The sequence below is a fragment of the Chiloscyllium punctatum genome, chromosome 40, assembly GCF_047496795.1.
Source record: "Chiloscyllium punctatum isolate Juve2018m chromosome 40, sChiPun1.3, whole genome shotgun sequence".
Taxonomy (NCBI): Eukaryota; Metazoa; Chordata; class Chondrichthyes; order Orectolobiformes; family Hemiscylliidae; genus Chiloscyllium; species Chiloscyllium punctatum.
Window position 1 is genome coordinate 12,246,938 of NC_092778.1, and position 23,876 is coordinate 12,270,813.

A 23,876-nucleotide genomic window follows, 5' to 3' on the forward strand; every position below is an offset into this window, starting at 1 on the left:
CTTTTATTGCAGATGCTGGAAAACTGAAATAAGAATGGAAAGTGCTGGAGAAACGTGGTCTGGCAGCATCTGTGGAGAGAGAAACAGTTCATATTTCAAATCCTAATATTATTAATAATATTATACTTTATTATAATTCCTGAAAGAAAATAAGCTTTTACTCTTCAGAACTCCAGAAAGTTCAGAATTTCTGTATGTCGATCAGATTAATAATAATACAGACCATGTTAGAGTAAAAGCTGATGTTCTTTCAGCTTTATAATGTCAGATAAAAATATTCACAGATGAATCATGAAATTAATGAGCTCATTTAGTTTGAAATCATACATCTTGCTCGCTCTATCTCACTCTCTCCCTCTCTTTCTTACCCCCCCCCCCCCCCCCCCCACAGTCCCTCTCTCTTACCCCCCCACCCCCCGTCCCCATCCCCATCCCTCTCTCTAACCCCCCACTCTCTCCTCTCCCCTCCCCCATTTGTGGTGGCTGTGCCTTAACTTCAGGATCTTAAGATCTGGCATTCCTGACCAAAGCCATCCTACCCCTCTTTTAAGGTGCACCTCAAAACCTATCTCTTTGATCAAGGTTTTGATCATTTCCATTAAGATGCCCTTATGTTGCTTAGTGACCAATTTTCTTTGATAAAACACTGAAGTATGTTATATTATGTTAGGTGCTATGTAAAAGCAAGTAGTTGCTGTTCAGGTTTGGAATTCTAAGAACCTAGTGACATGGAAAGCACTTTATCCACAGTCTTATTCTTGTGGAGTTGAGAGTCTTGCTATTATGACCAGAATAATGCTGTTAAAGTTTCTTAATTGTTTTGTGGTTGCTTTTGTTGGTTGCACCCTGATTCATGAATATAGGTGTAATATTTCTTTTTGTAGTAAGGTTGTTTGTTATGTAGATTTATTCTGATTACTGGAAACTGCTCAGACATTGATTATAATAAAGCACTTCAAGGGTCTGTTTCCAATCTACCAAAGTACATACTTCAGTAAAGCTCCACCAGTCATATGTGTACATTTCAGAATGTTTGTATCCCTGGCGATTATACATGGCTGAGACTTTCAATCTTTGTATATGTTAAGTTTTTGACTAGTTTTGTTTCAAGCTCATGTTGGTTATTTTGAGTCTTTCAGGTGACCTTTACAATCTTCTGTTTCTCTGCTGGGAGCTTTGGATTGTTGACAGGCTTTCGAGTTACTTGTGTATGTTCTTTCAGGTAGGGTAGATTGCAAATGTATCCTTTAAATTGGCAGATGACAGCAGCTCTGAAACTAAAGTGATTTTAGGCAAATATTTATCTGCAGAGGGATGCAAGATAATAGGTCCCTGTGTTAGTGGCATTCCAGTGTGTGAAAAGATTCTTGACTTTTTTTTTCAAATTACAAGTACACCTGCAGAAAATTCTCACCATTAAGAATTTCCTCTGGTGTAATCAAAGTGGGAGCAGAGGTTGCAACTGTACTCTGAATATCAAAAGAATATTTATATTTCATCTAGTGCCTGTCTGCCTGAAGTGATTCATGAATGTGACTTGCTTCTGGAGTTTAGCTACAATAATGTAGGCAAAGGCAGCGGCAGTATGCATATTGTGCTCAGGAATGTTTCACATAGCAATGAGATGAATGGCCACTTAATCTGTTTTGTTAAAGGTGGATTATTGGTGATGGTGCCACAGTAACAGTAAATGAGTAGCAGCTTTGACTACATCCTCATGAATAAATGATATTGTGGTCTAGCTGCAGTGTTCATTGCTGACCTATGTTGTCATATGTAGCAGAAGTAGTCATGATTAAAATCAAATTACTTAGAACTTGTAGCACTGCATAAGTTCATTTGACCCAAAAGGTCCATGGTGGTGTCTATGTTCTTCAAGGTCTCCTCCAGCCCTACCGTATCTTGCAGGATCTGCATATCCTTCTCGTCCTTCCTCTGATGTACTTTTATCTAATTTCCCTGTAAAATCTGTGTGTACTATTAGTATTAACTACCTGTCCTTATGACCGTAAGTTCCATATTATCACCGCTGTTGAGTAAAGATGTTTCTTTTGATTTCGCTATTGAATATTTTGGTGACTGAGTTGTACTTATGACTCCTGGTTTTGCGTTTTCTAACTAGTGGAAATATCTTTACAACTATTGTACTGGACCCATTCATATATTTGAAGGCCTCTATTATGCCAAGCTCAACATTTTGTAAAGGAAAGAACCCCTGCCTGTTGATTTTATTTCTCTGGTAGTTGTCCCCTTGCTGTTTTGCTATCCTTGTAAATACTTTTTGCACTTTGCCAAAGCATATTGAGTGTATCTTGCTAGGCAACTGGGCTCGTGGCCAAGTTGGGAGAATCAGTGAGGGCATCCGTCGCCTCTTTTTGGCAATTCCAGCTGTATCTTGTTTTACATGGGCACTTGACAAGTAAGTGGTGGACCTTCCCCGAGATTAAGGACTTGGAGCAGAAAGTAATCTGAGACTGGCAGCTCTGTTGAACTGTCACCAGGAAGGCAGAGATATGATACCCACCATCATCTAAGTCTAATAAGAAGAACAGGCAGGGCCAGATTAGTAAACACAGTAAGACTGGTGGTCTGAAGTGTGTTTACCTTAATGCAAGGAGTATAACTGGTAAGACAGATGAACTTAGTTTCACAGGCGAATCCAGTTTCTATGATGTTTTAACCATTACAGAAAGTTGATTGAGGGAAGCGCAGTTCAATGTTCCAGGGTTTAGATGTTTCAGGTTCAAAATGGATGGTTAGATTTACCTGCATTTGGAAAAGAGTGGACTCTTAGTGATAGACAGCATGGTTTTGTGCGGAAGAGGTCTTACCTCAAACTTTTAAGCTTTTTTGAGCAAATGACAAAGGTGATTGAGGATAGAGCAATGGATGTTGTCTACATCATCTTTACAGAAACGTTTGACGAGGTGTCTCATGATAGTCTGATCCAGAGAATTAAATCACAGTGCATCCACAATGAGTTGGTAAGTTGGATACAAAATTAACTTAGTTATAGAAGATAGAGGGTAGTTGTGGAAGGGTATTTTTCTGACTGGAGATCCATGACCAATGGTTCTGCAATGATCAGTGCTGGACCTCTATTGTTTGTAATGTATATAAATGATTTGGATGAAAATGTAGAAGATTAGTAAGTTTGCAGATGACATGAAAATTGGTGGAAGTTATGGATAGTGAGGAATGATATCGAAGGATACAGCAGAATAATGATCACGTGGAAAGCTGGGCAGAGAAATGGCAGATGGAGTTTAATCCAGTGAAGTGATGCATTTGGAAGGTCAAAAGCAAGAGTTGGAGCCTTGATGTGTAGAGGCTGCAAGTCTATAGCTCCCTGAAAGTGGAATAAGTGGTAAAGAAAGTGCACTGCATGCTTGCCTTCGTTGATTGGGACGTTGAGTATAACAGTGGTAAGTTATTTTGCTGCTGTTAGGCCACTTTTGGAGTATTGTGAGAGTTCTGGTTGCTGTGTTATAAGGAGGAGGTGGGGGCTTTAGAGAGGGTACAAAAGAGGCTTCATAGAGTTAGAGTCCTTCAGCAGGGAGACAGGCCCTTTAGCCCAAACTAATTTTTCCCATCAAAATACCCATCCATGCCAATCCCATTTCTCTGCACTTGGCCCATGTCCTTCTAAACCTTCCCTATCCATGGATTTGTCCAAATGCCTTTTAAATGTTGTTAATGTACCCGCCTCAACCACTTCCACTCACCGCTCATTCCATATGCGTACTACCTTCTGTGTTTGTTTTTTTAAAAAATGTTGCCCCCAGGTTCCCTTTTATTCTTTTCCCAACTAACCTTAAACTGATGCCCTCTCGTCCTCAATTCCCCAACTCTGGGAAAAAGACTAAGTGCATTCACCCTATCCATGCCTCTCCTGATCTAATACATTTATAGAAGATCTCCAACGCTTTAAAGAAAAAATGTCCTAGCTTGCCCAACCCCTCTCTCTAACTCAGACAGTTGAGTCCTGGCAACATCCTTGTAAATTTCTTCTGCACTCTTTCCAGTTTACTAACTTCCTTCCTACAGCAAGGTGACCAAAAACTGAACACAATGTTCCCAAGTATGGCCTCACCAACATCCTGTATAACTGCAACGCAAGTTCCCAACTTGTATATTCATTGCCTTGACTGATGAAGGCCAGTGTGCCTACAGCCAGCTTCACTGCTCTGTCTACCTGAGACTCCACTTCCACAGAACTGTGCACCGAACTCCAACGTCCTTTGGTTCCACTACACTCCTTAAGGTCCTACCATTCGCCATGATTTGACTTTACAAAATGCAAGACCTCCCACTTATCTATACTAAATTCCATTTGCCATTTCTTGGCCCTCTTCCCCAGCTGATCAAGGTCTTGCTGCACTTTCTGAACCTTCCTCACTGTCCACGATACTGCTGATTTTAGTGTCATCTGCAAACTTTTTTTAATGTATATGTTTATTGAAAACATTTTTACTCTTTTACAAAAAACAAACCAAAACAGTTATAAAAGTACAGAAAAGTAGAAATAATATTGTACTATTGTTACAATAACATTGACAATGAACTGACTGCTATTCTTCAAGATAAAATTGTCTCATATTTACTTAACCCAAATTAGCATAAACTTAAATAAAATAGCATTAAATTAAATTGCAATCCACTAAAATTAAATTACACTAACAGTGTACTATATTACATTACTCCAATCCCCACACCTCCATCAAGTTGTTATATCCATATTTACTAGGGTCCCCATATTTACTACCATTTACAGCCCTTGTGGCTATATAAAACCTCTAATCAGTACCGCTGACAGATCCATGTCTATGTAAGTTAGAAAGGTCCGCCATGTCTTATAAAATTGCTCTGTTCCGTGACACACCATACTTGAGAGAAATCTTGATTACCCTCAGGTAATCTTAAGGACTTGCTCCATCACAAGTCTGTGCCACCCTGCAAGACCTGGAGGCTTTTGTGATATCCAATTCATTAGGATGTTCTTCCTTGCACAGTGTGTAAGAATATTGAATAACCTCTTCCCGTGCTCACCCAAAGAAGGAAGATTCGGTAGTCCCAAAGGAAGGACTCCAGATTCTCCCTAACTTCCATTCCCAGGCTCCTCTCCAGTTCATTCACTATGCGGATCTTGTAACAGGACCAAAAGCAATGTGTAAAGGTGCCAATACTGTTGTTACATTTGGGACATTTCGGGGAGGATCCTGTCTTAAACTTTGCTAACTTCTCTGGTGCCATGTGGGTCCTGTGGAGGATCTTCAATTGCATCGTTTGTGCTTTTTAGCATATTAAAATTTTCATTACATTCCCCCATTTATCCTCCCATGTTTCCGATGAGATTTCTTCTTTTAACTCCTGACTCCAAATCTCTCCATATCTCCCAAGGCATTCCCTCTCTGCAGATGATATACGGCACTAACTGAGAGAGCCCTCTTCATTCTATACCCGACTTGTTGGGCTGGACAAAGAGCATGGTCGTCTTTTGTATATAATCACTAACCTGGAAATATCGGAAAAGGTCCCTATTAGGAATCCCGTATTTCTGACCTAATTGACTGAAAGACATCAAGACCTCTCCCTCAAATAAATCTCCCAGACAGGAGATTCCTTTACCCTCCCATGCTCTGAAGCTGGAGTCCATTGACCCCAGTCTAAATCCTGGGGCTCCCACTAACTGGGTGAATGGCAAAGTCTTAAGAAAATTGCCCTCATCCTGCTGCATTATCCTCCATGCTCTTACTGTATTTATGATAATCGGACTTTCACAGTGGTCAACTACAGATCTCATCTTATCCATGGACAGTAAGTTGATGAGGGGACATCTCGCCTGTGAGGCCTCAACATCGAGCCATATCAACTTTGAGTCATTGTGCACCCATTTGTCTACATATGACAACAGGGTGTCTATTTGGTATCACTTCAGATGTAGGAGTCCCCTCCCTCACACATCCTGCAGAAGTTGCATCTTAGTAAATTTAATTAGGGGCACCTACGGCACCAAATAAATGATCCAAGTCATCCCTCCGCAGCACCTATTTGGGTAACAGCAATGGGAGCATCCTCATAGGATATAATAACTGAGGAAGAAGATTCATTTTAATCAATGCTATATGGCCTAACCATGATGTGGGTAGTTCCTTCCGTCGCTGCAAGTCCTGCTTTATTCTCTCAAACAGCTGCACAAAGTTAGCTCCGTACAGCTGCTGGACGTAAGGGGTAATAAAAATTCCCAGACAGAGAAAACCTTTCTATGACCATCTAAAAGGAAACTCCATTCTGTCCCCCAGCTTCAGTATTTCCACCAATTCCCCCCCACAAGTATGACTTCTGATTTTGTTAAATTTATCTTGTATCCTGAAAAGCTGCGAGTGGAAAAAACACAGCCTTTACCAAATCTAAAGACTATTTCTACAAACACTACTAAAACTAAGAAACTAACCACTACTCCGAACTCTACCCCCCCAATAGGGAGCATTCATTCCCATATACTGGATTAGTGGTGCTGGAAGTGCACAGCAGTTCAGGCAGCATCCAACGAGCAGCGAAATCGACGTTTCGGGCAAAAGCCCTTCATCAGGAATGCTACAGCATTCATTCCCAACCATCCTAGCACCTTCCAGTTAAGGCCATGGCCCAAACCCAAGCACCACCCCTCACCCAGCAAAACAGAACAATAGAATAACTATTAACCACCAAACAGATATAATATAAAACATATCGGATTAATTGATTTTCCTTATAGTGCTGGAGTCGCACTATGACCAGGTTGGGGGCCTGGGCCAATCCGGACCTGATCCAGTGGGCCCGCTCCACACTCACCTGACCTGACTCGATCTCCAGCACCAGCAACTCCGGAAGCTATCTCTCTAGAAACATCAGCCAGGTTTTCACCACCTTCATGCTCCAGTAAGCCCACGATCTGTAGATTTTTTTTTTCCCTCCGACCTTGATTTTCAAGGCCCTCTACTTGTTCCTGCAGGGTCTGAACCTGGCCTTCCAAGGTTCGGACCCGACATTCGAAGTCTCTCCGTTGCCCCCTCAGAGGCCATGTCCTCTGTTCACCGCTTCTACACGCTGATCCAAAGCCTGGATCTCCTGCTTATGCTTTGTCAGCATGGCAATAATAGGTTCCAACGCTCCCTCGACTTTTTTTGTCATGGAGTTTTGCAAACTCAGTGAGTAAATGCTGTTGCTCCACTGAACTTAAGGGCACCGCCACGGGAGTTGAGGCAGAGGCTGTGGGTGTGCCCAATATAATAGGGGAGTGCCCTGCCTGCTGCTGTCCCCTAGCTCCCTTTCTCTTGAATGTGTCAGATCTGTCAAATTTTAATTTAAAAGAGCTCTAAGTATTTTACCTGCTTTACATTACAAACTTTCCTTAGGGGTGGCCATTTTGAATCTCCGTCGTCTGCAAACTTACTAATCCTTGCCTGATATGTTTTCATCCAAATCATTGATATAGATAACAAACGGTAATGGGAGTCCAGCGCCTACCCCTGAGGCACTCTACTATGCACAGGCCTCTACTCCAACAAGCATCCTTCCACTATTACTCTCTGCTTCCTACCATCAAGCCAATTGTGTATCCAATTTGCCAGCTCCCCCTGGATTCCATGCAATCTAACCTTCCAGATCAGCCTATCATGTGGAACTTTATTGAAGACCTAACTGAAATCCATATGGACTACGTCCGCTGCCCTGCCCTCGTCAACGTTCCTGGTCACTTCGTCAAAGAATTCTAGCAAATTTATGAGGGATGATTTCCCACACACAAAACCAGACTGACTACTCTTAATCAAATCCTGTCTTTCCAAATGTATATCTTACCCCTCAGAATCTTCTCAAGTAACTTACCCACCAGAGATGTTAGGCTTACTGGTCTATGGTTCCCAGGTTTTTCTTTGAAGCCCTTATTGAATAAGGGCACAACATTTGCTACCCTCCAGTCTTCCAGGACCTCACCCATGGCTCATGATGAATCTGAAATATCAGCCTGGGCCCTTGCAATTTCTTCTCTAGCCTCTTCCATCTGCTTGAATATATCTGGTCAGGACCAGGAGCTTTATCCATCTTCATACATTCTAATACATCCAACACCACCTATACTGTGATATGGACTGTCCCCAAGATATCACCGCTGGCTTCCCAAGTTTTCATGTCTTTCTCCACAGTAAATGCAGGAAAAATATTCATTGAGGACCTCACCCATCTCCTGTGGCTCTACACGTACATGTTCAGTTTGGTCCTTGAGAGATCCTATTCTCTCTCTAGTTATTTTCCTTTAATATACTTAAAGATCCTTTTTGGATTCACCCTAATCTTCTCAGCCAAGGCTATCTAGTGCCCCCTTTTTGCCCTCCTGATTTCCTTCATTAAACTCTTGTATCCCCTATATACCTCCAGGAATTCCCTTGATCTCAGCTGCATCTACCTGAGTCGTGCCTCCTTTTTTCTGGTCAAAGCCTCAATGTGTCTTGTCATCCAGAGTTCCATATTCCTGCCCACCTTGCCCTTCACCCTCACAGGAACATTTTGACCTTGAACTCCCTTTGCCTGCAAACAAACTCTTCCAATCAACCCCTGTCTAATTCCATCAAAATTCACCTTGCCCCAGTTTACAACTTGAACCTGTAGACAGTTTTGTCCCTCTCCATAAATACTTTAAAATTAATGGAACTATGGTCACTGGTCCCAAAATGTTCCCTCACTGTCACCTCAGTCACCTGTCTTGCCCTATTTCCCAAGAGTAGGTCGGGTTTTGCCCCTTTGAGTAGGACTGTCTGCATACTACTTGAGGAAACTTTTCTGATCATACTTAACAAATTCCACCCCATCCAAGTCCTTAATGCTATGGCAGTCCCAATCAATATGAGGAAAATTAAATTCCCCTACAACGATAACCCTTTTGCTCCTGCAAGTCTCCCCAATCTCCCTGCATGTTTGTTCCTGTAATTCCCATCAATTATTTGGAGGCCTATAGTACAACTCTAACAATGTCACCATCCCTTCTTATTTCTTAGCTCCACTCAGAAATCCTCATTGGATGTTTCATCTCTGACTACTACTATGATACTCCTCTTAATCAAAGTGCAACTCCCCCTTTCCTCTTTCCACCACCTCTGTCCTGCCTAAAGCACCTGTACCCTGGCACATTCAGCTTCCAGTCCTGTCCCTCCCTTAGCCATGTTTCTGTAATGGCTATAATATCCCAGTCCCACGTACTGAGTTCATCAGCCTTACCTGTCAGCCCTCTTGCAGTGGTAGTGCCACCGAACTGGCTACTATTTTTTTTCCCTGAAAAGCCATCCCCACCCCTGCACCTCCAAGTGTCCAAAACAGTATACTTGTTCTTGAGAGGACGGCCACAGGGCATTCCTGCACTCTCTGCCAACTCCCTTTTGTCTTTCCTGGTGGTCATCCAGCTACTCTCTGTGTGCACCTTAACTGTGACCACCTCACTAAATCTTGGATGATTGAGTGCATCCAGTTCCTGTTCCCTAGCATGATCTCCCAGGAGCTGCAGCTGGGTGCACTTCCCACGTGTGTAGTCATCAGGGATATTTGAAGTCTCCCTGAGCACCCACATCCTGCAGAGGAGCATGTGACTGCTCTAACTGCCATCTCAACTGCTGTAAGACGAAAGAGGAAAGTTAAACCAACAAATATTCTGAGTCTTTTTCCCAGGGTAGAAAAGTCAAATGTTAGGGTGCAAGGCCTAAAGGTGAAAGGAGGAAAGTTTTTAAAGGAGACGTGTGAAGCAATGTTTTTCTACATAGTGTGGTAGGGTGCCTGGCGTGCAGTACCAGGGGAGAAGCAGATAGGATGGCAACATTTTAGAGGAATTTAGATCCATGAACAGGCAGAGAATAGAGAGATACAGACCATGTGCAGGAAGATGGGATTAGTTTAGAATGGCTCAGACATGGCAGGGGAGGAAAGGGACTGTTCCTGTGCTGTACTGTTCTGCGTTGTATCACCGGACCTCGGGGCCCCAGGTTGGAAGGGAGGGTATCCTGGGCAGGGCCTTGGAGAACGTGGTGCAGGTGGTGCTGATTACTGAGGCCTGTGTTCACATTAAAATACATCCTGCATGAGGATAGTGGAATGAGTGCTACCCAACGCACGTGGGCTGTGGGCCAGGTTCAAGGGTGCTCTGCTGGAGAGGCAAGTTAGGGAGGAAGAGAGGGAAAGGATGAGACTGCAGAGATGGGCAGGAAACAGTGGCTGTAAGGGGAGCAAGAAAATGGTGGTGAAGTCATGGAATAGAGAGGCAGAGCACAATACATGTGGGAATTGCTAATCCTCCAGTCATACTACTTTACAAAGGCAAATTTTGTGATTCATTTTGGACAAGATTTCTTCACAAATACTACTCTTGAGCCTTCAAGGATGGTAAAACATGTCTATCAAAAAGGAAAACAGGAAGATAATGATATTTCATTGCTGGAAATTAACAGTCTCTGTCGAGAATCATCCAGCTCAAATGTTTGTTTTACATTTGTGATTTTGGGTGGAAGCAAGGAGTTGCTGCTCTAATAGATTTTGCCTGCTTCCAGCTAGTAATTTGTTGTGTGTAACTAAAACGTCAAATGAAAGGCCACTCTTTGGCACATCTGTCTTTGCAATGTATTTGTAGGATGTACCAGTTCTTCCATCAGATACTGAAGCAGTTTTTGTCCATATGTAGCAAAACTTGGACAAAATTCATGTTTGGGTGGTATGCAACACCTCAAAACTACCAGACATTGACCATCTGCGCAAGAGAAACTACTCCTCTTTCCTTGATTTTGAATAACATTGCCATCATCAAATCTTCTTACATCCTGGGAATTACCAGAAATTGAAATTGAGTCAGTATATAAATACTGTGGCTACAAGAATGGGTCAGAGGCTGGGAATTCTGTGGTTAGCAATTTTCCTCCTGTCGCCCAGTGCCTGTTCAGCATCTACAAGGCACAAGGAAGGAGTGTAATGGAATATTATTCATTTGCCTGGATGAGTGCAGCACTGACAACAGGTCAGGTAGTATCCGAGGAGCAGGAAAACTGATGTTTTGGGCAAAAGCCCTTCACCAGGAACAATTGACAACACTCCGTCTGACTCCTGGGATGGCAAGACTGAATGGCTTAGAGCTATGTTCACTGGAGTTTAGAAAAATGAGGGGCAATCCCATAGAAACTTAAAATAATTCTAACAGGACTAGACAGGGTAAATGCAGGAAGAATGTTCCTGGTGATCCAGGTATCCAGAGCCAGGAGGCATTGTTTAAGGATAGAGGGTAGGCCATTTAAAATCATTACACCATAAGATCTAGGAACAGAATTTGACCAGTTGGAGCCTGCTCTGCCATTCAATTATGGTTGATAATTCCCTTAGCCCAATCTCCTGCATTCTCCTCGTATCTCTTGATCCCTTTCCCAATCAAGAACCTATCCATCTCTGTCTTAAATACATTTGAGGACTTGGCCTACAGAGATCTGAAATGAGGAGAAATTTCTTCAACCAATGTGTGGCGAACCTATGGAATTCTCTGCCAAAACGTGGTTGGGGCCACTGCACTGAATGTTTTCAAGAAGGCTACAGATGTAATTCATAGGGCTAAAGGGATTAAAAGATCATGGGGGTGGGGAGGGGAATGTGGAAACAGGATGATGAGTTGGATGATCAGCCATGATCATATTGAGTGGCAGAGCCAGCTCAAAGGGTCAAATGCCCTAATGCTGCTCCTATTTTCTATGTAACACTTGAGCTTTATGTCACCCAAGGGAAAGCAGTTGTTTGATGGCCATTCCTTCCATCACCTTAAATATTCACTCCCTTCAGCACTGATGGGCCATGGAAACAGTGTGGAGTCATAAAATGTGGAAAAAACACAGTAGGTCAGGCAGCATCCAAGGAGCAGGGGAGTCGATGTTTCGGACATAAGCCCTTCATCAGCAATGTGGAGGGAGGAAGGGGTGCTGAGACACAAAAGGGGGGGGGGGGGGGGGGGGCGGGGTGGGGCTGGGAGAGGGTGCGGGGGGGGAAGGTGGGCGGATGGTGATAGGTGGATGCAGGTAGGAGGTGATTTTGATAGGCTGGAGGGAAGGAAGATGGTCAGGTCATGAGGGTGGTGTGAAGTTGGAGGATTGGATTTGGGATGAGGTGGTGGGTGGGGAGATTTGGAAACTAGTGAAGTCAGTATTGGTGCAATGTGGTTGTAGGGCCCCCCGCAGTGGAAGATCAAGCATCCTTCCTCCAGTTCATGGGTGGCTTTGATTTGGTGGTGGAGGAGGGCCAGGATTTGCATGTGCTTCTGGGAGTGGGAGTTGAAGTGGTTGGCCACAGGGCAGTGGAGTTGTTTGGTGCATGTGGACCAGAGATGTTTCTTGAGCCATTCCACAAGTTGGCACTCAAGCTCCCTGACGTAGAGGCAACCACATCTGGAGCAACAATGCAGTAAATAAGAAGGGAGGATGTGCAGGAAAATCTCTGGATCTGAAATAATCCTGTCGTGTTACTATCTATAAGATGCACTGTAGTAATTAAATAAGGCTCCTTCAACAGCATTTTCCAAAGTCATTACTGCTACTGCATAGAAGAAAAAGGGCAGCAGACACACAGGAGCATCAACTTCGTGGGCCAGTTTAAGGATGGACAGCCAATACTGGTCTCTCCAGCAATGCCTGTGTCCAATGAAAGAATCAAAAATAATTTAATCTTGGCATGTCCTGGAACAATTCAGTTTTGAAAATTGAAATCAACCTCAATTTTTTTGAAAAGGCCTTACGCAGCCTCCTGGACATTGACATTAGGAGCACTGACCATGTGCTTCTTTGAAATCTGTTCTTTTAATCACAGATCAGTATTGCCAATTATGTTTTAATAGATTCTCTTCTTTGGAATCACTTGAAGACAATATTGATAGTAGTGTGGAGATTGCTGGCAGTTGAAATTACTCTATAGTTTGCTGAGTGGGATTTAGGTTTGTTCTTCTACACTGTACTTGTTCAACGGATATGTTGACAGCGCCATCTTGTGACAGTTTTTGATGTTTTTTTTCTTATCATTCCTCAAATAGATTTCCTGTCACTGTTTTGTCTGTTATTTTGATTGGAGGGGATTGCAGGGCTACATTGTGGTAAGAAAAGAAAGGAACAGATTTCATATGCTGGAAACTCCCATGACTACCCAGAAATGCAATGTTTTGTTAGTGGTTTGAACCCTGTTGTACTGTATGATGGAGAATCTGAAAATTAATACAGAATATGTTTCAGTTGTCTAAGTCTTAACTTCTGGAGTTCCCTCTCTACATCTCTTCTTCACTTTTCCATCTCACTTTGGCCTTTGAGTGTTCTTGATATTTACCTCTTTGTTTAAGCTTTGAGTAAACTGACTGAACTGTTTATGTTGCTCTACTATTTTCTTTAATAAAGCTTCTGTGAAGTGCTTTGGGACTTCCTTTATAATTTAAAGGTGCCATATTAATATAATAATGGTACATGAAAATATAGTTAAGTTAAGAAATTAAAGACTAGCAGTGTACAATTTGTACAAAACTACATTTTTCTATGATAGTTAGTCTGGTTGACCATATACTATAGGTGTAACTTCTGTTTGTGTTGGTCTTGGCTAAGCAAGTAATAGTTTTCTTGGGTCCATTGCCAAGATTTGAATACAGTTGCTATGCTTCCTCTTTATAATGACTACAATTAAAAATAAAAATGACTATGTAGCAATTTGGTATTCTGAAGTCATCAAAGGTACTATATAAATTAGTTGTTTCTTGGCCTTGGTAAACAGCATGAGGTTTAGTTTGCAAGGTTTGAGATTTCTGATCAAGCAGGTGTAGCTTTTCGAAATGGAGAAGTCTGCTATATCTTTGCAATCTACAAAGAATACACTTACTTTTATTGCACTTGAGCTGTTTGCAAGGCACACTGGTAATGCTAGTTATCTTAAATAATTTATATGGAAAAGCTCAGCATTGTGACTTTTACCGTACCATCAAAAGTATCAGATTAAATTTGACTACACTGTCCCATTTTAGTTATAGTGCTAATTCGCCTGCCAGCAGAGTAGTCACAAAATGTGACATTAGCATCCAAATTTTACTGCGCTTGCACATTTTTTCCATCTCTACTTGAACAAAATCTTTGAGTTTTGCTGTTTGTTTTTCAGCATGCATACATGTTATTTGTAGCCCTTAATGCTTCTCTTGGAGTAATCACATTTGACAGATCACCAGCATTGGATAACTTATTGTTCAAAAGAGTCATTACAGACTGTGGTAAAGAGCATTGCAATCAAGATGGGGTGAACAGTGAGAGCCTGTTTCCTCAGATGAGATGGCTAGCACGAGGGGACATCACTTTTAAATTGAGGGGTGATAGATATAGGACAGATGTCAGAGATAGCTTCTTTACTCAGAGTGATGAGGGATAACCATATAGATGATAATGGAATAGTGTACGTTAGATGGGCTTCAGATTGGTTTCACAAGTCAGCGCAACATCGAAGGCCAAAGGGCCTATACTGCACTGTAATGTTAGATGTTCTGTGTCTGAAGAGTTGCACCAAATGATCAATTCTGGTTTGTAACTATGTCAGAAGAAAAGTTGGGATGGAGTGAGTCTGCCTCTCATTTACCTCACTGCTTGTATTGAGTAAATGTTTAGAAAATTATGTGAAGTGTGCCTGGGAGTAAAGATCCTTCTGGAAAATGAAGATATGCTTATGGGTGGTATCATTTTATGAATGGCAGAAACTAATCTTGTAAAAATTAAGCATGATGAGAACAAGTAAAAATGTGGGGAGAGTCCTTACTGTTTTAATGAGAGCCAGAAAGTAGAGGTGCTGGGAATGTAATCCATGTCATTTGGCTGTGGTCCAATACTTTGATCATGTATATGCAATAGGATGCTGTGCAGTACGTGAACAGCACAAAAAGCTAGAGAAAAGGCAAATAGGAGTTTTTTGGGGGTGAGATAATAGGGGAGAAATGAGAGGAGGATTATTTAGATAAAAAATTTAAAGCAGAAATGTTTAGAGTACCTCTTTTGCAAAATTAAATGATTTAAGAACCAATCCAATAAGTGCCATGTGCTTACATTCTACCTAAGCCTATAAACTGCTATTAAATTGGTTAGTCAAACCCAAAAGTTAATATACCAATTTTGTTTTTCAGAAGATTTTGTACATATGGCAGTTTTTCATCGAAAATGTTTTTCAACTTTGAACAGTGTCCCCAACTCCTGTCCTGTGAGTCCACGTGGTGCCGGCTCCTCTGGTTACCGGTTTGGACGCAACATCACCAGAGACCTCCAGCTAGCAGCAGCGTTTGCAGAAAAAGCAGCATCTGAGCAACAGGCAGAAACATCTGGTGGTGACAGCCCTAAGGTTTGGAAATGTGTTAAGCTTATAAACTTAGACATTTATAGCACTGCAGGACGCCATGCACCCCATCATATCCGTGGCTACGCTAATCCCATTTTCCAACGTTTGACTCATTGCCCTGGAGGCTACGATAACGCAAGAGAATATCTAAATACTGCTTAAATATTTGAGTTTCTAACTCCGCTATCCATTCAGGCAGTGAGTTCTAGACTTCCACTACCCTCTGGGTGAGACAAAATTCTCCTGCACTCCCTCTTCGCCTTCTTTCTCTTATCTTAAATCTATGCCCCTCATTATTGATTCCTAACTTCCTATATCCACCATTTCTTTGTCCCTCAATCTAACTGACCTCTATATCAGGTCATCTCAGCAACATCCACTGCTCCATGGAAGATAACTCCAGCTTATCTATTATTTCCTCACAGCTCAGATCCTCCAGCCCAAGGAATGTCCTGGTAAATCATCTTTGCAAGCTCTCTAATGCAATCAAACTTTTCCTATAACACGGTGACCAGAATTGCATGCAGTTATGGCCTAACCAGCATTTTATATAGTTCCAGCATAAGCACCTTGCTCTTTCATTCAATTCATCAACTAATAAGAGAAAGTATCCTGTCGGCCTTTCTAACCACCTTACCTACCTGGCTTGCTGCCGACATGGATCTGTGAATGTGCACCACTAAGGTCCCTCTGATCTTCAAGAATTTCCAGGTCCTACACACAGTACGTGTAATCCCTTATTATATCAACCAAGTGTACTACTTCTGGTTGAATTCCAGTTGAGTTTGATGAGATTGATTTATTGTTGTCAAATATTTTGAGATACAGTACACAGTGCTGTTTTATGTGCTATACAGGCAGATTGTACCATACAAAGTTTATCAGGTTAATAGCACAGAGTGCAGAATACAGTATCACAGCTGCAGAGAAGATCAGAATCAACATTTGAGAGATCCGTTCAAAAGTCTGATAACCGCAGGGAAGAAACTGTTCTTGAATCAGCTCACATGTATTCAGACTTTTATATCTTCTGCCTGACTGAAGAGGGTGGAAGAGTGTATTACTGGATGGGAGGGGCCTTTGTGTTGGTTGCTTTCCTGAGGTATAGATGGAGTTGGCAGTTGGAAGGCTGGTTTGTGTGATGGACTGGACTATGTTAACTACTGTATGTAGTTTCTTGCATCTCGGGAAAAGCAACTGCCATATCATGCTGAGATACACCCAGAGAGGATGCTTTCTATGGTGCATCTATAAAAATTGGTGAGTGTCTTTGTGGACATGCTAATTTTCCTCAGACTCCTAAGGAAGTAGAGCGATTGTTATCCTTTACTGACTGTTGCATTGATGTGGGTGGACCAGGACAGATTGTTAGTGATCATCACTCCCAGGAAAGTGACGCTCTCGACCACCTCCACCTCTGTACCATTGCAGACAGGGGCATGTCCTCCACTCTGCTTCCTGAAGTCAATGACCAGCACTTTTTGTTTTGATGACGTTGGTGGAGAGATTATTGTCTTTACACTGTGCCACTATGCATTTCATCTCTTTCCTATAATCTTTCTTGTCGTTGTTTGAGGTCCAACCTACATTGGTGGTGATAACTGTGGACTTGTAAATGGAGTTGGGGTGGAATTTGGCCACTCAGCCATGAGTGTAAAAGAAGTATAATAGGGGGCTAATTATGCAAACCTACGGGGCACCAGTCTTGAAGATTATGGTGGAGGTGGTGTTATTGCCTGTTCCCATTGATTGTGGTCTATGGGTCAGGAAGTTGAGGACCCAGTTAGAGTGGGGAGCCATGATCTAGTTCTCAGAATTTAGAGATGAGTTTGTTTGGAATTATGAAGGTGGAGCTGTAGTCAATTTGTAGGATCCTGATGTAAGTATCCTTGCTATGCAGATGTTCTGAGGACGAATGCAGGGCCAGAAGATGGGCCTGTTACACTGATAGGCAAATTGCAAAGGATTAAGGCAATTTGGTAAACTGGAGTTGTTATGAGTCATGACTAACGTCTTGAAGTTCTTTAATTATGGAGGTCAGAGCCACTGAACAGTAATCATTGAGGCACACTACAAAATTTTAATTTTGTAATTTGGCACCAGGATGATTGTGGTCTTCATGAAGCAAGTAGGGGACTTCAGATGGTAATAAGGAGAAGTTAAAAATATCTGCAAATACTCCTACCAGGTGGTCCACACAGGATCTAAGTGCACGTCCGGGGACTCTGTCTGGGTCAGTTGCTTTCTGTGGATTCACTCTCAAGAAGGCTGATCTAATGTCTGCAGTGGGGACTGTGGATGGAGGTGCATCCAAGGCTGTTGGGATGGTGAACATTTCACTGACCTTCTGTTCAAAACGAGCGTAGAATGCATTGAACCCATCAGGGAGGGATGTATTGTTGCCCATGATTCTGTTCGACTTCATGCTGTAGCCAGTTATGTCATATAAGCCTCCCCACAACTGATAGGTATCGTGTGGTTAGTCTGAGTCTCAAGCTTAGTTTGGTATTGTCTCTTAGCACCATTAGCCTTATGAAAGTCATACTGGATTTCCTGTATAGGTCAAGGTCACCCAACTTGAATGTCTCAGTAGGGAGTGGATCTCCAGGTTCATCAATTGCTTTCATTTGGGGAATATTCGGATTAACCTCTTCGGCAGGTAGACATCTACGCACTTACTAGTGAAGCCGTGACATGAGTGACATGTTCGCTTGTGTTGGTTGCTAAGTTCTTGAATATGGACTAGTCCACTGATTCTAAGCAGTCCCGTACAAACTCTTCCGTTGCCTCAGACCAGTATTGCACTCCCTTCTGTACTGGGTCCTCACGCTTCAATTCTTGCTTGTAACCTGGAAGAAGAAGTACAGCATTGTGATATATTTTTCCACTGCTGTGCCAGCGTGACTAGTCTATTAATCTCCTCCTGCAGCTAAGGGTTATCCTCCTCACTATATCCCACCCTCCCATTTTTTTGTGTCATCTGTGAACTTCTTGATCATACCCCCGACATTTAAGTGTAAATCATAAATGTACACTGCGCTGTAATGTTCTATGTTCTACGTACACCACAAAGGTCCCAGTACTGAACCCTGCAGAACCCCACTAGAAACAGATTTGTATTTACAAAAACATCCCTCTACCATCACTCTTTGCTTCTTGAGTGTCAGCCAATTTTGAATCCAATGTGCCATTTTGCTTTCGATCCCACGGACTCTTATTTTCTTAACCAGTCTGTTGTGATGGACCTTACAAAAGCCTTGCTAGGTCAGTGTGGGACCTACCAAATGCATTACCCTCATCACAAAAATAAAAAGTGCTTGTGAAACTTAGCAGGTCTGGCAGCAATTCATGGTGACTATCCTGGATTAATCCATCTCTTGGCAAGTGCACATATATTGTTTTCTTTGGACTTCTTTATAATAGCTTCCTTATTACTGAAATTAAACTTACTGGACTATCTATCCCTCCCTCCCTTTATTTTAACAATGGGACAACATTAGTCCTCCAGTTCTCTGGCACCTCACCTGTGGTTAGAGAGGATTTGAAAATTACAGCCAGGGGCCCTGATATCTTCTGCATTGATTCTCTAAACAGCCTGGGATACAAGTTATCTGGGCTTGCAGATGTATTCACCTGTCCACTACTACTAAATCTTTGATAATTTCATCTCTCTACATGTTAAGTTATTCTAATATTCATAGGTATCGATATCAGAGTGGAGGACTATGTTGTTTTTTCTGTTGTGAAGATTGACACAAAGTATTCATTGAGGACTGTACCCATGTCTTCCAGGTCTACGTGCATTCTCTGTGGTTCCCAATGCAAGTGAAGCTCACAGTTCTGAGGTGTCCTTCCCTTCTCCCTAGATTTCTCCCTTTCCTTGCCTCTTTGCTGCTGAAGTTTATGACTCATTCCGGTCTCAGCAACTCTTTTATTATCTTGTCTGAATTATTTGAGTTTTCAGAGGTGACTGCTGTTGTCTAAAATCAATAAGTATTGCTGCTAGCAAAAATGCTGGATGTTGATGTTAGTCCAGACTGGCAACTCCTTCTGTTTAACTTGCTGCCATTCATCCCACTTTGGGGATATGGTACGCAAATACTTATATCCAGCTCCATTTGACATCAGGTATCTCAGCATAGACTGAAGATCAAAATGCATCATTCTGGTCCATGTGGTCTGTCTTCTGTGGAAACAAGTATGAAAATTGAATTCTAAGCACCTTAGTGTAGTAGCGAGTGTATGGTGCTGGAAAAGCACAGAAGGTCTGGCAGCATCAGAGGAGCAGGAGAATCGACGTTTTGGGCAGAAAGCCCCATTCCTGATGAAGGGTTTATGCCTGAAATGTCAATTCTCTTGCTCCTTGGATGCTGCCTGACCTGCTGTGCTTTTCCAGCACCATGCTCTCGACTCTGGATCTCCCGCATCTGCAGTCCTCACTTTCTCCATCTTAGTATCGTATGTCAATCTCTAATTGTAACTGAAATGTTCAGGATGGAACACTTGCCCTTTCACGATGTGCTTCAGAATCTTTATAGGAATGTGTCATCAAGGGTGGTACTTTATAATCCACACCTGTATTCTGTGTTATGTTATACCCAGATTTATCTAATATTAATGAAAATAATTAAATTTCATGAAAAATGTTTACCTTTTCTGCGTGTATCAGACTTTTTGTTAATTTTCTCTCTCGCTCTTTTTGACCAGGATGATTCAAAGCCCCCATATTCCTACGCACAGCTGATTGTGCAGGCCATATCTTCTGCTCAGGACAAACAGCTAACACTAAGTGGCATTTATGCACATATCACAAAGCATTATCCTTACTACAGGACAGCTGACAAAGGATGGCAGGTGGGTGAATCCTCAGTGACATTGTGGAGGAAATTATTTGATAATTTACCTAGTTACACCATGAATGATAAATTTACCAGATTACCCAAGCTTTAGGATTGTCTTATGCTTATTAAATGCTTATCTTTTACAATTTAATTGATTAAATAATTTAATTTGATTAAATAATGACTTTTATTAATGGACGTTATTTAAATCTTGTTGAACTAGTAGTCCTTTTCTTAAAACTCAATTCAATTTCGATTAACATGAAAGATTATGTATCCTGTTAATTAGAAGACTGCTTCCTTGTTCTGGATTCCTCCACCAGAGAGAAGAGTTTTTTTTACATTTAGCCTATCAAATTATTTTTTTGTTTTAAACAGCTCAGAGATTGCTGCTCAATCTACTGTGTTTAAGGAATATAAGCCAGGGTTTTGCTACAGTTGTCTTAATTTGGACTGATACAGCCCTGGTATTGTGCTGAATCTGCTCTATATTGCTTCCATAGCGAAAGTGTTTTCCTTAAGTTGCCTAGAATGTAGGCACTATTGTAGTTCTCTCTCTTCTTTTCCCTTCCATCTTTCATTTTGTAGACTCCTTGAAACAAAGAATTTAATTGATTTCACCATCTCAATAACCATTTTGTGCCGGTACACAATGTTTTAATGACTTATATATTCAGGGACACTCACCTTGCTTCACTACAGTTCCTGGTTTCTCACCATTTAGAAGATGCTTTGTCTTGCCTTTCTTTAATCCAAAATGGATAACCTTCTTTTCTGCATTGAGCTCTATTTGAGTAATTTGCTCATCATTTTAAATTGTTTCTGTTAGTCCTGCTTCTCTCTGGCATTTCTTATTCCTGTCTTTAAATTTGGATGTGCAGGTCTGTATTTATCTTTCCAGGTCATTGTAAAATATGGTGAAACTTAAGACTCCAGTACAAATCTGTAGGGAACATTACTTGTTAGATTCCATCCAGTTAAAGTTATTTTTGTCCGTATTGGAGTTGACGAGTATTCTTTATCTGAAATCGGTTTTAAAAAGAGATAATGAATAGAAGAAATTACACAAAATTATAATGATCTGCTTAAAATAATGATAAAAGCAGATTTGATAATTTGCAAAAATTCAAAGTCTTTGAAACAGGTGCGATGGGCTGGGGGTAGAACTGAATGATGTACAGTGGGCTAAGTGGTCGCCTTCTGTGCTATATCATTTCTGACTAAAGGTGGTTATCAAAAATATTTATAATATGATTGGACAAAATGTCTGAACTATCTGGGACGAATGCTTTTCGAAGCTATGGGCATTGACTAGAGTAGCAACAATGTTATATTTGCAAAGAATGAGCCATTTTAATGGAGAGATAGTCTCTAGCACTTTCAGGGAGATGTCACCTGATCTACTTAATGGGTGTAAAAATTAATTTTGAAAACATTGTCAAAAGAGAACTAGCAGTGGAAAGCTGCCCCTCTTTTTCTCTGAGATCCCTAACTTCAAAGTATGTTATAGTCATACGTAGGTACAGCACAGAACCAGGCCCTTCAGTCCAATTCGTCCATGCCGACCAGGTTTCCTAAATTAATCTAGTCCCATTTTCCAGCATTTAGCCCATATCCCTCTATACCCTTCCTATTCAAATACTCCTTCAGATACCTTTTTAAATGTTATAATTGTACCAGGCTCTACCTCTTCCTCTGGCAGCTCATTCTATACAGGCACCACCCTCTGTGTGTAAAAGTTGCTCTCAGGTCCCTTTTAAATTTTTACCCTCTCACCTTACACCTATGCCTTCTAGTTTTGGACTCCCTACCGCAGGGAACAAGACCGTGTCTATTTATCCTATCCATGCCCCTCATGATTTTATAAACCTCTATAAGATCACCCGTCAGCCTCCAACGCTCCAGGGAAAACAGCCCCAGCCTGTTGAGGCTCTCCCTGTAGCTCATAACTAATAAAGGCAAGCACACCAAACAATGCTTTCACTATCCTATCTACCTGCAACTCCACTTTCAAGGAATTATGAACCTGCACTTCAAGGCCTGTTTGTTCAGCAACACTCCCCAGGACCTTAGACAGGTTGGATTGAAGGGTCTGTTTCCATGCTGTACATCTCTATGACTCTATGACTATAAGTGTATAAATCCTGACTTGATTTGCCTTTCCAAAATGTAGCACCTCACATTTATCTAAATTAAACTCCATCTGCCACTCCTTAGCTCATTGGCCCATCTGATCAAGATCACATTGTACTCTGAGGTAACCTCATTCGTCGTCCACTACACCTCCAATTTTGGGGTCATCTGCAAACCTACTAACCATATCTTTGTTTCATATCTCATAAATCGTTTATGTAAATGATGAAAGAAATCAATAAGACTGTAGAAAGCCCACTAGAAGATTTCATTGGCTAGGAGAATGAATTGATACCACTGTATACAGAAAAATAGAACATCCAGCCATTACTGATCCAGGAAGAGACCTCAGTGCTAATAGCTTACGTGGAAAGTGGTTTCAACTACAATCTGAATTTAATTTCTGAATTTAGTTGTTACTTGGCCGTCTTATTTTTATGATAGTCCTCTTCAAAGTTTTTTTTAACAAGCTAGGAGGAGGATGTGTGTACTGTTTTTCAAAAACGACAGTGGTACCTATTTGTGGATTTTAAACCTTTTGTTAATTGTTTTTGCCCCTCTGCTTGAATAGATTGTTTTATAATAAGTTAAGTCCTTTGTTAAAAATTAAGTAACTCAGTTTATTTCTTTATGATACTGAGCTGTACACACTCTAATATATATTAGACATCATTGGTAATATACCATTCCTTCTGAATTAAAACTTGGTGACTAGTGGAGGAGTGGGATAAGAAAAGGAATCAGCCCAGCCTCTCCTAACGCGGCCATAATACATTCTATGGTTCTGGATACAATTCTACATTCGAAAGAAACGATGAAAACTTAAAAATTGTCATCAATGACTCGAAGTTACACTTCTAGTTTAGTATCGACCATGCGCTTGAACTCTTAACTAGGAGAATGTGGCCAACACAGGAGTGGATGAATTATTTATATCTAAAATAATTGTGGGAATTATAGAAACATAGAAAATAGCTGCAGGAATAGGCCATTCTGTCCTTAGAGCCTGCTCCACCATTTGTTATGATCATGGCTGATCATCCAACTCAGTAGCATGAACCTGTTGTTGATATCCTAATATCTTTAGCCCCAGCTGTTCCAATTCCTTGAAATCATACAATATTTTGACCTTGACTGCTTTCTGTGTAGTGAATTCCACAGGCTCACCAGTCTCTGGATGAAGAAATTTCTCCTCCTCCTCTCAGTCCGAAATGTTCACCCGATTTACTTAGACTGTGATTCCTGATTCTTGACTCCTTCGCCTTCAGTACTGTCCTTCCTGCGTCTACTCTGTCTAGCCCTGTTAGTACTTTATCACCCACTCTCCACTAATTCTTCTACTCTCCAGTGAATACAATCTTAACCCTCAATCTCTCCTCATGTCACTCCTGCCATCACAGTAATCAGTCTGGTAAACCTTTGCTGCACTCCCTGTATAGACAGAACATCCTCAGAAAAGGAGACTAAAACTGTGCACAGTATTCTAGGTGTAGTCTCACCACGGTCCTGTAT

At 41.5% G+C, this 23,876-nt stretch overlaps 1 protein-coding gene across 1 annotated transcript in view; it reads left to right on the top strand.

The window, feature by feature from the left end:
• foxk1 (forkhead box K1) overlaps positions 1 to 23,876 on the top strand; it is a 133,408-nt gene that overhangs the window by 62,887 nt on the left and 46,645 nt on the right. The window contains exons 3-4 of the mRNA XM_072559302.1: positions 15,237 to 15,393; positions 20,098 to 20,244. Of these exons, the coding sequence (XP_072415403.1) occupies positions 15,237 to 15,393; positions 20,098 to 20,244 (304 nt within the window). The remainder of the gene's footprint in view (positions 1 to 15,236; positions 15,394 to 20,097; positions 20,245 to 23,876) is intronic.